A 13,913-nucleotide genomic window follows, 5' to 3' on the forward strand; every position below is an offset into this window, starting at 1 on the left:
GCAGCCTCTATGTACATGCCATAGAAACGATGCATGAAATACAAAAAAAAAAAAAAAAATCTAAAACTGCTTATAACAATAACAACAAAAAAAGAGAGGAAGGGTCCCTGATATAGCCATCTCGTATGAGGCTATGCCAGTGCCTGGCAAATACAGAAGTGGATGCTCACAGTCAGCTATTGGATGGAACACAGGGCCCCCAATGGAGGAGCTAGAGAAAGTAACCAAGGAGCTAAAGGGATCTGCAACCCTATAGGTAGAACAACAATATAAACTAACCAGTACCCCCAGAGCTGGTGTCTGTAGCTGCATATGTAGCAGAAGATGGCCTAGCTGGCCATCAATGGGAAGAGAGGCCCCTTGGTCATGCAAACTTTATATGCCCCAGTACAGGGGAACACCAGGGCCAAGAAGTGGGAGTGGGTGAGTAGGGGAGGGTATAGGGAACTTTCGGGATAGCATTTGAAATGTAAATAAAGAAAATATCTAATAAAATAAAATAAAAATTAAAAAAAGGAGCTCATTATTTTATGATTATTATCTACAAAAAAAAAAAAAAATTGAGGGCCCAAACCATCTTTGTGTGAGGCAGAATCACTTGCTAACTCCAGACCAACCTGGGCTGCAGAGTCAGTTCTAAGCCAACTGGAGCTACATAGCAAGACTTTGCTCAAGGGGAGGGGAGATGGGATGGGGGGGTGTTTGCGGAGGGGAAGGGGGGACAACATCTGAAATGTAAATAGATAAAATAACCAATTAAAAGAGAGAGAGAGAGAGAGAGAGAGAGACTTTGCTTCAAATGATCAAAAAGGGGGTCTGTCAAGGCTATATCACAGCCCTGTACCACAGGGGCCAAAGGCAAGCACTTCAGAGTCAGACCCAAGGACAAGGGCGAATGCTGAGGCAAGTGACCTTGAGCCAGTACTGACCTTGGACTCCAGGAAGACCAGAGTCTGGCTGAGGGTGAGGCTGGGAAATGAATGGGTTTAGTGAGGAATTCCACACAGGAATGAAGGAGCCAGGCTCACTAACCCTTCTTGTGTGGTTTTGTTTATTTGGCTTTTTTGTTTGTTTGTTTGTTTTTCATTTGGCTCTTTCCCTTCTCTAGAAGAAAAGCTTAGGCCAGCGTGAGACACAGAGCCTGTGGTCTACAGTATGGATGGCCACAGGCCAAAGAAAACAGGAAAAGCCATTTCCCCAAAACACCAACAGTCACTGCCTCCAAGGGACGGGTTAAGAACGACTTTTATTCTTTCTGAAACTCTTGAAAATGGCCTCGAGTTTCTAGTAATTCTGAAATGAGGAAACACCTGTTCCGAGTTATTCTTTGTTTTTGAGCATGCGCAAGCTCCTGGATGGGTGCACATGAGTAAGGTATACATATATGAGCTCACGTGTGAGCACAGGCGTGGAGGACAGGGGTTAATATCAGGCATCTTTCTTAATCGCGCCACACCTTATTTTTAAAGATAGGGTCTCTCCTGAATCTAGGGCTCCCCAACAGGCTAGACTTGCTGGCCAGCAGGCCCCAGGGATACTCCCATGTCTACCCTCCCCCTCCCGGGATTACAGGTGCACGCTGTTACACTTGTCTTGAGTTCTAGGGAAGTGCATCCCGTGTTCCAACTTGTATAACCTGCACTTTCCTGACTGAGCAGTCACCCCGGGTCAGAGTTACTCTTTAAAATGTGAAGGTGTGGGCGCTAGAGAGATGGCTCAGTGGTTAAGAGCACACGCTGTTCTTCCAGAGGTCCTGAGTTCAATTCCCAGCAACCACCTGTAACTACGGTTCCAGGAGATTCAACAGACAAGTGTGTAGGCAAAAACACTAATTCACGTAAAATAATAAGTTCTTAAAAGAAGGTGAAGGTGCAAACAGAAGTCGTTTTGGAGCATGGATGACCTTAACACCACCAGACTGTATCCTGAAGACCCACTATGGTGATCGATCTGGTGCAGTGTGTATTTGATTTACTGCCTAAAGATGTTTTGTTTTGCTTGGTTTTTTTAGACAAGGGCCTCACTAGTTACACCAGGCTGGCCTCAAACCCACAAGGATTGACCTGCCTCTGCCTTACAAGTGTTGAGGTTAAAGGAATGGGCCACCATGCTCAGTCCTAACAAAGTTTTAATATGATATTATACACCTTTAGGCTTTCTTATTGGGAAAAAATATTAGCCAAGAATTCCACAGAAAAAGCTGCATGCAGTTGCACAGACCCGTGGTCCCAGCTACTCGACAGCTGAGGCAAAAGGATTACTTGAAGCCTACAAGTTTCAGGGACAGCTTGGCCAACATAATGAGACTTTGCTTCTTAAGGGGACCAAAAGGAAAGGGGAAGGACAAAGAAAGGAATGGTTCATTTTCTCTTTCAAGTATCTTTTAAATATATATATGTATATATTTAATATATATAAATAATATCATATATATATATACATATTATACACTCATACACACACACACAAAACTGTGAACTTGGAAGCTGGCATCACCCACTAGCCTACTGCTAGCCCCTTGGCATCCAGGAACTACTTCAATGCATGTATTTGTGCAAGTGTCCCAGTGTGAAGGCTGAGACTCTGCAGATACGAGCTTCGGTCTTCCACTCACACCAGGAAGACTTTCTGAAGCTTGGAAGGGCCAGCACCGTGAGCAAGCAAGAAGGCAGCTCATCACTCAGGAGGCAGAGGCAGGCGGATTTCTGAGTTTGAGGCCAGCCTGGTCTACAAAGTGAGTTCAGGACAGCCAGGGCTATACAGAGAAACCCTGTCTGGGAAAAAAAAAAAAAAAAAAAAGGAAGGCATCTCAGTAGAGAAGCCTGTCCCAGTCTGTAAAGACCCCTCATGATGACGCTATCTCTGGCTCTCAGACGGCAAGAGCAGACATGGGCCCATTTGAAGCAGCAGTGTCTGAGGCTGACGGATTAATATTGGAAGCTTTTGAAACAATGGATGCGACTGGTCATGGCAGCACACACCTGGAGGCAGAGGCCAGAAGATCAGGAGTTCAAAGCCAACCTCTGCTATACAGCAGGTTTGGGGCCAGCCTGGGCTACATCAGACAATGTCTCAACAACAACAACAACAGCAACAACAATTAACAACCACCAAAAAAAAAATGCAGAATTCCTATGACCAAGTTCCAGTCTAACAGGGTAAACGGATGCAATGCAGACTAGCTGTAGAGACACTACACCTCATGTTCCTGTCTGAAGAAACTTCTATCTCACCTTAGGAGATAAGAGACCAAAGCGGACTGCAAAAGCAACATGTGAGAAGGCACCGGGGGTGAGGCGTCCAAGATGAGCAACTCTTAGCCTTGTTTCCCAGAACCAGGCTGTGTCTTATCTTCCCAAACCATACCCTGAGCATGCAAGTCTGCCTTCCGGAGAGGGGCCTTGGCCTCAGATGGGGGGATTAATGCAGGGAGGACTCACTGTGGGTGCATCTTGTAGAGAGAACCGTCTACGCCAACTGTGGTCCGCAGCCTGGGCGTGCCCTTATTGTCCCGCAGGCGGTTCAAGATGGCACCGAGCGTGGCAGCCACCAGGTTGGCTGATCGGAAGGACACGATTGTGCATACGTGCTGGACCGATACACAGTCATCGTGAGATGGCTCCACTCCCAGGCGGGTCAAGATTTCCTTGGCATTTTGAACGCCTTCCTTATCCCTGGGAGGTGGGTGAGAGTAAGATATCAAAATTTAAGAGTTCAAGCTCACGGCAGGCTGTGGAGAGCGCCAGAATTGGGAAGCAAAGCTGGGGAAGGCAGAACCCATGGCACGGCCTGGTGTGGGTGCAGCTCTGTGAAGAGATGAGCCCCCACTCTGAGGTGGGGCTCTTGCAGGAGAAATATCTGGCTGGTGGAAAACACTACCAGGCCGGGTACCTCATGCCAGTCCTTGGAAAGGGGAGACTGCATGCGTGGCCTGTGAGCAGGTGGAGAAAGAGCTGGTTTTTTTACCTGGGGGATAATTAACATAACATGAGGGGAACCTCCCCCCATGGAGCGTTCCGAGTTGCTTACACAAACGTACCAATGTTGTCTGTAAAATTCTAATTTTCTGCCTATGAGTCTTGTGTATCTTTTGTTGGTTTCATTCAGAGGTATTGTATGGTTCTGTTGTTCTTATACATGGTTAGTCTTTAAAATCTTTCTCCTGTCTGTTTGTCTGTCTGTCCATCTCTGTCTGTCCCCTACCCCTTTGGCATTGTAGTTCTCAGTAACCAAAGACCCAGTGGCAGAAACAGGCCAAGATGAAGAAGGCAGGCACTTTCCTGACTTCGCCAATGACTGTAAAGTTAAGTTACAGCACACACACACACACACACACACACACACACACACACACACACGGAATCTCGGGACCGAAGGAGAATGACCCGATAACAAACTCCAACATGCAGCGTGGGCAGAGAATAAATCGGGGAAAAGCCCTCACCCACTCAGCAACCTCTTTAGCCACAGAGATGGCTGTGCATATGACTGTCAGAGCCTAAGTGAATGAAGCTCCGCCAGCCGGAGGTAAATACCCAGGACCAGAGGGCACACTGGCGGTCGACGCATGTGGGGACTGGTGGCACAGAGCAGTCTCACGGCTTTCTGTCTCTGCTGATGGCCTTCCACGGCTGTGGGAAGCCTCCAGAAGCAGGACTAGAGCCCACTGGGACACAGCTGCCACCCGCAGCACGGGGCTCATATAGACTGCATTGCTGTGCACCTCTCAGAGTCGAGATGGTGGCTCCTGAGCATCCTATGAGATGCCAGAGGGCAGAGGGCAGGATGCTGCCTGAACTCTGACTTTATGAACCAGTGTTTCTCAAACTTGTATTTTTCTCAAAGATTTTCAGAGAACACGTGGAAGGTGGGAGAGGTTTGGGGTTCAAAAGAAGTTTTGGGGAATGATGGGTTAATCACATTAATTAGCGTTCTAATTAATGAATATTATAAACTAGTATTTCCCATAGAAGCATCCAGTCATTGACTAGACTCTTCTAGGTTTCCTAGAACACAGTTTGGGAAAGGCCATGATACAAAGAGGGAATTCTAAGAATCCAGGCCCAGGTTTGGTCAGACCCTTGTTCGACACTGGAGTCATCCGCTGCCTGGACCCAGCTTTTACCCAGGGTGTGTGTGTGTGTGATGTGCGTATGTGTGATGCATGTGTAGTGTGCTGTGTGTGTGTGTATTTATGTATGGTGTGTGAGGGTGACAGAGGGGACTGTTTTTGAAACCACACAAAATTATCCATAAAGCTCTTGTGCTAAACCCTTTTCTTTTTAACTCTTTTTTCTTTTTATACCTATGGGTGTCTTGTGTGCGCCTCATATATGCCTGGTACCACCTGCGGCCAGGGGAGAGTGTCGATCCCCTGGAAATAAAGACAGATTATTGTGAGCTACCATGTGCATGCTGGGGGCTGAATGTGCTAGGCCATTTCTTTAGAGCCCTAGGCTGTTCTTAATGACTGTACCAGAAAGTGTGGGCAGGGAGACCAGCTGGAGTGGTCATCTGAGGGCCTGAAGGGCCCAGGCGGCCTGGCACATGAGGAGAAGAAACCTCCCCTCCCCTAACCCCTGGGTTTAAATCTCAAGAGGTAACAGGCCCCTGCCTTCCTTCCAAGGCCCTGGATGGTACCTACGTTTCAATGGCGGCTACGTCGCTAGTGGTGAACTTGCCCCTCGTGAGCAGCTCTGGAGTAATGCGCCCTTCAAATAAGAGACTTTCCTTGGCCATCTTCACCAGGATCAGCCGGACCAGCTCTCCCATGTACATGCCGCTCACCATCTTCTCGAACCTGCAGGAGCCAATGCCACAAGAATCAGTGTCAGCATCCAAGGAGGGGACAGCAGAAGAACAGAGCCGCCGCCCCCCCCCCCCCCCCGCTGTGTCTGTCTCTCAAGCTCCCAGTCTCCACGGTCTGAACAGAGCGGCCACCCAGGAGGACACTGAAGGGCAGGAACATGCAAGGAAGGCTGCCTGGAAATGTTAGGAGTTAGATTAGGGGTGACAAGTGTAAAGGGTCATCTCTTTGTTTGTTTGTTTGTTTGTTAGACAGGGTTTCTCTGTGTAGCCCTGGTTGTCCTGGAACTCACTCTGTATGTAGATCAGGCTAGCCTCGAACTCAGAAATCCACCTGCGTTTGCCTCCCAAGTGCTGGGATTAAAGGCATGTGCCACAAGACTGAATGACACAGAGCTGTCATTCCTATCTGTTCATCATAGACCCATCAGGAATGGAGGGATAGAGGTAGCCAGGAACTATGCAGCTCACAGGAGGGAAATGCCTTCTTTTGGAAGACGGGCAAAGCTGTTCTCTATGGGGGAAAGGGGATATTTGTATATTTGGGGTTTTTTTTGACTAAGATAAATATTTAGAAATAATTAATTATGTCTTGTGCATTGTCTGTGCGCCAGAGCATATGTGACCACGAAGAATGGTTGCAAGCTGCCTGACGTGGGTTCTGGGACCTGAACTCAGGACCTCTGTAAATGCAGTCAGTGTAAACTCTTAGCTGCTGAGCCATCTCTCCAGTCCCTGTACAAGTGTGGGGCACGGCCTTGGTGGCTGATGATGGTGAAGCCAGAGGTGATGAAGACAGAGATGAGAGGTGTCAGGAGGTAAGGGCCTCAGTGCATTGGCCCGCCATCGGCAGAGATCATTCTTTCCTGAGGAAGCGGCAGCTCAGAGAGGTCAAATCTCCCACTCAGGGAAGAACAACAACAGTGGATCTGGGTTCGAATCTCAGTCCCTTCAGCTCTGGAGCTCTAGAGCTTCACTGCAGGGGTGCAGGAGATGAGATCTGGAGCTGGTAACTAGGTCAGAGCTAATACGATCAACTTGTCTCTACGTCTGATGGGGTTTGGGTTTTGTGGATTTTTTTTTTTCTTTCTTTTCTGAGACAAATTCCCACAAAGCCCGGCTGCTCTTAAATCTGACACAGAGCAGAGGATGAATGACCATGAATCTCTGATTCTCCTGTCTCTGCTTTCTGAGGGCTGGGATTAGAGGTGTGTGCTACGAGGCCTGGCTTCTACAGTACTGGGGTTTCAACTCAGAGCTGCGTGTGTGCTAGGCAGACGCTGGGCCAACTCTGCTGCATCTCCAGCTTCACCCTCATGCCAGGGGTAGGATCTGAGTAAATGAAAACCAATCAGCTCACACACACACACACACACACACACACACACACACACACACAGAGACACACACACTGTGCTCTGAATGAATTCAGGGATGGGCCAATAGCACAGTGAATGTGGTCTGGGGTGTGACTCCATATCTGAAGCCACCTCTCTAGATCCAAACACTGGAGGGGAGCCTGTGGATGGAGATTAACCCATGCCAGGCGGAAGACGCAGTCCAGGGGCTCCTGGGGCCTAATGTCATAGTTGAGTCAGATGTAGAGTATGGCTGATCAGGGACTTTCAGGTCCCGCTCTGAGGAACCTCTAAGCAAGGTAGACCAGAGGCCTCCTCTTGAGGGTGGCTGGTTAGCTGGCACTCCCAGAGCTGGCAGTGACACAGCAAAACAACGTGTTCCAGGCAGAGCCATCCAGCAAGCCAAAGATGCTACTGGGCTCCCAAGCGTCCAGCCCTGGCCTGTCAGCACAGCTCAAGCTTGCTTTCAAACACAGCTTTTATTGTTCCTGTTCCTGACTGGCCCAGGCAGGCTCGCTCACCCAGATCCAGAGAGTGGAGGCTCCCTGGCAGGAAAGCATCGTCTGTGGCCTGGCTGTTCGGCTACTGCTCAGGCTCCTGTCGTAGGCGCCCTGTGAAGTCTAGGCTGGAAGCCCCAAGCTGGCAGAAGGCAAGCAGGGCCTGGCTGCCTGGCTCACATCACTTCTCTTACCACTGCCCTAGAATCTTCTCATCTGGATGACAGTAAGACAGGGCCTTTCTTTCAAGGTTCTACAGAGGACACGTGACCATGAAATCTGGCTACTGAGTGGTTAAGACATTTGCCTCCGTCTGGTGGTTCCTAAGCTATTCATTTATGCATTTGAGATGAGGTCTCACACAGCCTAGGCTGTCCTTGAACATGCTATAGAGCACAGGATGACCTTGAACTTCTGACCCTCTCCTAACACCTACTGATGATGGGAATACAGAATCCTGTATCACTGTACCCATGCGAGGGACGGAGCCTCGGACATGCCTGGCAGGTAGCTCTGCCAACGGAGCTACATCCCAATCGAATGGTGATTAAGCAGAAAAAAATGTTATTTAGGAGCTTTAATTATTATATTAATGTACATTTATGGGGTTTTTGCCTGACTGTTTATCTGTGTACTAAGTGTGTGCTTAGTGCCTGTGGAGGTCAGAAAATGGAGTCAGACACCCTGGAAGTAGAGCTGTGGATGGTTTTGAGCTGCTATGTGAGTGTTGGGAATCAAAACCAGGTCCTCTGGAAGAGCAGTCAGTGCACTTGACCACATAGCCATAGCTCATCCCTAAATTTTAAAAAACCTTATTATTATCGTTATGCTGTTACTACTACTACTACTACTATTATTATTGTGCATGTGTCTCAGAAAACAAAAGTCTTGGTTCTCTCCTGCTACCTTAATGTGGGTTCCAGAGTTGCTGGGCTTACACACTAAGAGCCTTTACACGCTAAGGCATCTTAGGGTAGCGCAGGCCTGTTATCTCAGCTACCCAGGAGGTAAAGTCTGAAGGAGTGTAAGTTCAAGACCAACCTAAGCGACTTAGTAAGACTCTTGTTTCAAAATAAAAGCATTTTAAAGGCTGGAGATGTGGCTCAGTGGTAGAGTATTTGCCTAGCACTGCTGAGGCCCTGGGTTCCACCCAAGTGTGTGGGGGAGGGGGAACTGATGGGTGACAGGGTTTGTGGCTACCTGGTTTTCTAGCCCAGTCTTTTGCTCAATGCCTCCTGAATCAGAAATGTAGCCAGAAATTAAAGTTAACTCACAGCTGTTTCCCAGGGTTGAGGGATCCCCGGTCTAACTCTCTGTCAAACTCAGTTCGGATGTCTTCCAGGGACCCATCGTCCCCAAAGGCTCCCCATTCCGTGTTAATACACATCCTCCCCTCATCGCCTTCCACCAGGTCGATGTGTCGCAGTTCCTCCATGTAGCAAGCATTGGTGCCTGTGCCTGGGAGAGACAATGTGGGAAGCTGTGACCCCACGAGGCAAGGAAGGGCACCTGACGGGCTGAGCAAAGCAAGAAGCTCGGGGTTAAACCGGGTGGCTGGACACCCTACCAATGATCAGGCCGACTTCACACTGTTGGTCATCGTAGCCGCAGGTCATCATGGTCCCCACCGTGTCATTCACCACAGCTACAATGTTAGCATCATAGTCCTGGGAACCGATAAGGAAGAGAACGTCACCATCAGCTCCCACATGAGCGCGGAAATCCCAACCAGGCATGCTCCAATTCTCACACAACCATGCTGATGGGTGGCTTCACTGAGGCCAGGACTCAATTAATTGGATTAGACAGCAGTGATTACATTATGGAAACGGCAAGGTCCCCTTAATTATCTGGCTTAGGATTCTTCAGGGAGTGGATTTTACTCATGGAGCTACATTCCTGGGCAAGCTTCCAAAGGAGCGTCTAAGAATCACATGCGCATGCGCAAGGCGGCTCCTCCCTCTAATTCCCCCTGGTGCATGCAGAAGGCAGCTCTAAGACCACAGGGATGGTCTCTGCTGCAGACTAGATATCTTTTGATGGCACTTCGGAGAGCTCACATCTGACCTTCTCCCTGGGATAGGATTCTTGTTCCCTGCTAGGGTATTAAGCACTCCGTGCCCCTCACACCTGACAACATGACCCTTAAACCATTTTAAGATGGAGATTCCTCCCAATACCGGACTATGCACAGCCCAAGAGAAATTACCCCTCGCTTCTTAATGGCTTTATTCAGCAGCTTGACCACATCCGCCCCTTCCACGCCACTGGCTTTGAACCGCTTTGTCCACGTGATCAGTACAGCCTGAGAAGGAAAATGGAAAAGTGAAATTGAAGGCAGTGAATGTAGGGACAAAGCAGACACCCTCAGTAACAAATGGCCTTTACCAGGTCACAATGGAGATAGAGCCGGATCTGTCTGTCTGTCTGTCTATCCACTTAAAGGGTTTCCCTGAGGCAAGTTTTCCTTTTGATGATTTATTATTTTTTATGTTCATTGGTGGTTTTGCCTGCATGTATACGTCCGTGTGAGAATGTAGGATCGCACCCCTGGAACTGGAGTTCCAGTCAGTTGTGAGTTGTCATGTGGGTGCTGGGAATTGAACCCCAGTCCTCTGGGAGAGCAGCCAAGGAGAGATGCTGACAAGCCTAAATCCCTGGGGGATGGTGCAGAGGCCGGGACTTAGATTGGACATGACATTTTATATTACTTTGGTCTTACACATGGCCTTTAAAAAAAAAAAAAGATGACAAACAGTTGCACTTGGCTTGCTCTTTTCTCAGTCGGGAAGTTGCCATAGACACAGCAGGTTGGGGATGATGGATGTCAGGCCCTGTCAGTCTCCGGAGGGTTAATACAAAGATGAGGGCCCTGGCCTCACTCTGAGAGATGTACACACTGCTCAGGAGGGGGGTGAACCCTTGTTGAGTCTGCGATCCTTCTTTGCTCTGGAGCAACTGTGATTAAGGCCAGCTTTGGGAATGTCCCTGGACATTGCTTTCTTCACCTCCGTCCCCCAGCGAGACAATCAAACGTGGTATTGTGGGAAGAACAGGGACTTGGGTGGCCAGTCCTTTCTCTAGGCTTCTGTCCACTTTCTGGTGGGGGGCTATCTCATTCCACTGAAGGGCATATTATACACGGAGAATAGTGGAGTTGGTCTAGAATCGGGCAATGGGGGGGTCCCAGCTTTGAACCCTTCCATGGAGGGGTTCCCAGTTGGTAAGAGTCACTCCAAATTTGTTCCACCCAGTAGGCTCCTGTCTACAGGAGGATGTGCCTTCTGCCATACCCTCTCCCTTCAAAGACTGCTTTCCGGAGGCCAGGCCATGCATATCCCTCAGGGCCTGGCCCAGTGCCAATTAAACACTTGTCACTTGTTGCTCACTTAGCCGCCATCTAGGATCCTAGATCATCTGCCACGTCTCGAAGAGTGAGTGACTTTGAGACATGGTCTCGAGTGTCTAACTTTGGCTTTGAACTTGTTATGTAGCTGAGGATGCCCTTGAGTTTGATTCTCCTGCCTCCACCTCCCGTGTACTGGGTTATGGCTATGTTGGGCTTATAAGTGTGCGCCATCATACCCGGGTTACTTAGTGCCGGAGATCTTTGTGCAAGCAGTGAATGAAGTCACTTCCCAGCCCAGCACTTTGGTATTTTCAGAACATATCTTCATGTAACTCTTACAATAGTAAACAGTTAGAATTGATCCACCGTTAGGTATGGTTATTGATCTCTTATTGTGCTTAATGTATGTGATGGTTTGTATGAGCTTGGCTTAGGGAGTGGCACTCACTATTAGAAGGTGTGGCCCTGTTGAAGTAGGTGTGTCGCTGTGGGTGTGGGCTTTAAGACCCTCCTCCTAGCTGACTAGAAGCCAGTATTCTGCACCATGCTTGCCTGGATGCTGCCATGCTCCCTCCTTGATGATAATGGATTTAACCTCTGAACCTGTAAGCCAGCCCCAATTAAATGTTGTCTTTACAAGAGTTGCTGTGGTCATGGTGTCTGTTCACAGCAGTAAAACCCTAACTAAGACAGAGTCCAGTGTAGAATCCCATCATCCCATCCTGAAGGTGAAGGACGTGCGTGGTGACCAGCTTCTCCCCAAGCCCGGGCTACCTGAAGCCTTGACTTTCAGAATCATGTACTAATTACACTTTATCAGGGGTGTGAATATATAGGAAAAAACATAAAATACACAGTTCAGCATGATCTACAGTTTTAGGTATCTTCTGGGGACTTGGGACCTTTCTCCCACACTACCGTAATACAATGGCAGGCATTCAGGAAGCGCTGCATGAGGCACTCTAGAGGACCAACTCACCTGAACATCTTGAAGGTATCTAACTGCTGGATATCTCGGGCGTCTAGCTGGGACTACCCAAGTTCCCGAAGGAGAAAGTCTGAGACAGAAACACCTTAAAGGTACTCAAAGGAGGGAGCCTAACATGTGAGGTGAGACCTGGATCGGTGCTCCGGCCAGGTTCTATCATGAATAATCTGTCATCCCATGGAGGCCTCTGCTCTCCATCCTAAAAATGAGGGGCTTGATTTACTGGGCTCTCCAAACCCTTCCTGCTGATTCCGCAAGTCAAGCAAACGTGCGGCCAACAGCATCAAGGGAGGCAGCAGCAGCGGCGGCAGCGTGGACCCTATCAACAAAGGTCCTGCAGGAAAGAGGATGAGTGTGCTAACTAACACATGCCCTGCTGTCTCCTGGGCGGCAAGACAGCCTCAGTCTCTCCATCTGGAAGTGGGACTCTTATCAGCTTGTGCGTTAGCTGTGAAGTGCATATGAAGGCACAACCTGGGGCTGGCAGGACCCTCAGTGTTTACTATTAGTATTCCTGGGGTTTGTTTATCCACAGGTGTGTGTGGCGGGGGTGGGGGTGCAGTATGAGTGTGTGTGTGTGTCGGGGGTTCTGTCCCTCCATACAGAAAAGGAACACTCTGTATTTATTTATTCCACAGCTTTGCCACTCTCTGAGACACAGGTGCACCACATGGCGCAGCTGAACTCATCCTTGCTAAACAGACCCACGGATGAGCAACATGGCAAATGAGAAAGATGGGGTGACTCGTCAGCCACCGGGGAACTCAGCAAGGGAACCACCCCTAGGCTTCTCTTGAGGCAGAAGACAGCCTGATTCCTGAGGTACGGCGGCACCTGCCCAGACTCCAGGTCGCCCTGTGGCTTCTAGGTAAACACGCACCTCAACCCCAGTGAAGAATGTCCCCACTTCTCCCACAGCCGTTAGGCTTCGTCTACCTCCCTTTCCTTGCTCATTTATGAGAGCTTCATCAATGGCTCCTTCTACCTGGGGGCTACAAGGAACTGGGCTCTAAAAATACACCATCAGCTAAAGCAATAGAAAGAAAAAAAAATAGCAAAGGGATAGGCTAGGGACACAGCTCAGCCAGCTGAGTGCTTGTCCCATGCACACATCTGTAATCCCAGCGCTGTGAAGGTAAAGGGAGGAGGGGCATTGAGTTCAAAGTCATCCTAGGCTACCACCCAGAGGGTATCCTGGGCTACAATCAGACCCTGTCTCAGAAGAGGTCAGGGGGTGGGGGTGAGAGAAGAACGGAAGGGGAAGAAGAAACGTGGCACCGCAACCTCAGGTTCACTTTGACAAACGATCCCAAAACTAGGAGGCAGGGGGTCACCCATGAGTGAGGGGAAACGGGAGCGCGTCTTCCGAAGCCAACCCTCCCCAAGGCCTCCATACCTCGTCTATTTTGGATTGTCGGCACGGGAAGGAAAACGTGAATCCCACGGGTAATTTCTTGTCCTTGATCTTCCTTTTCTCCATGAAGTCTCCGAGGCATTCAGCGACGTGATCAAAAAGCTAGAAGGTACAGAGGAGGGAGGGACGTCGGGTTGGGGATGGAGGAGGGTGCCCTCACTTTGGATCACGCTGTGCACGTGTGGCAGCTAGTCCAAGCTCTCACGGGACACCTCCAGCCCTCCAAAGGAACCGAACCCTCAGAGGTCACAGCACGGGTCAGGCAGGCATGGAGGGAAACTCAGAAACTCAGAGAGTCGGCAGAGAGTTTTCCATGACACCTTGGCCATCTCTCAGCTATCCAGGAGGAGTGACCCAGCCATTCCCAGGCCATCACCCAGGAAATCCTAGGAAATCCTCGGGCAGCTCCATGGCTGGACCACCAAAGCACTGTGCTTTGCTTCACCTACTGAAGGAAAGATGAACACCCCCTAAAAATTCACAGATCCGAGGTGTAGAGGTC

The 13,913-nt window shown here is 49.3% G+C and overlaps 1 protein-coding gene across 4 annotated transcripts in view; it reads right to left on the reverse strand.

Moving 5' to 3' along the window:
• Hk1 (hexokinase 1) overlaps nt 1-13,913 on the reverse strand; it is a 108,625-nt gene that overhangs the window by 17,453 nt on the left and 77,259 nt on the right. For all 4 annotated transcript variants that reach the window (XM_085842838.1, XM_085842837.1, XM_085842836.1 and 1 more), the window contains 6 exons: nt 13,394-13,513; nt 9,870-9,965; nt 9,228-9,327; nt 8,935-9,118; nt 5,645-5,800; nt 3,441-3,674 (listed from right to left, as the gene is read on the reverse strand). In XM_085842838.1, the coding sequence (XP_085698964.1) occupies nt 3,441-3,674; nt 5,645-5,800; nt 8,935-9,118; nt 9,228-9,327; nt 9,870-9,965; nt 13,394-13,513 (890 nt within the window). The remainder of the gene's footprint in view (nt 1-3,440; nt 3,675-5,644; nt 5,801-8,934; nt 9,119-9,227; nt 9,328-9,869; nt 9,966-13,393; nt 13,514-13,913) is intronic.

This window comes from Mus caroli, unplaced genomic scaffold (genome assembly GCF_978045245.1).
Source record: "Mus caroli unplaced genomic scaffold, Mus_caroli_1 scaffold_9, whole genome shotgun sequence".
NCBI lineage: Eukaryota > Metazoa > Chordata > Mammalia > Rodentia > Muridae > Mus > Mus caroli.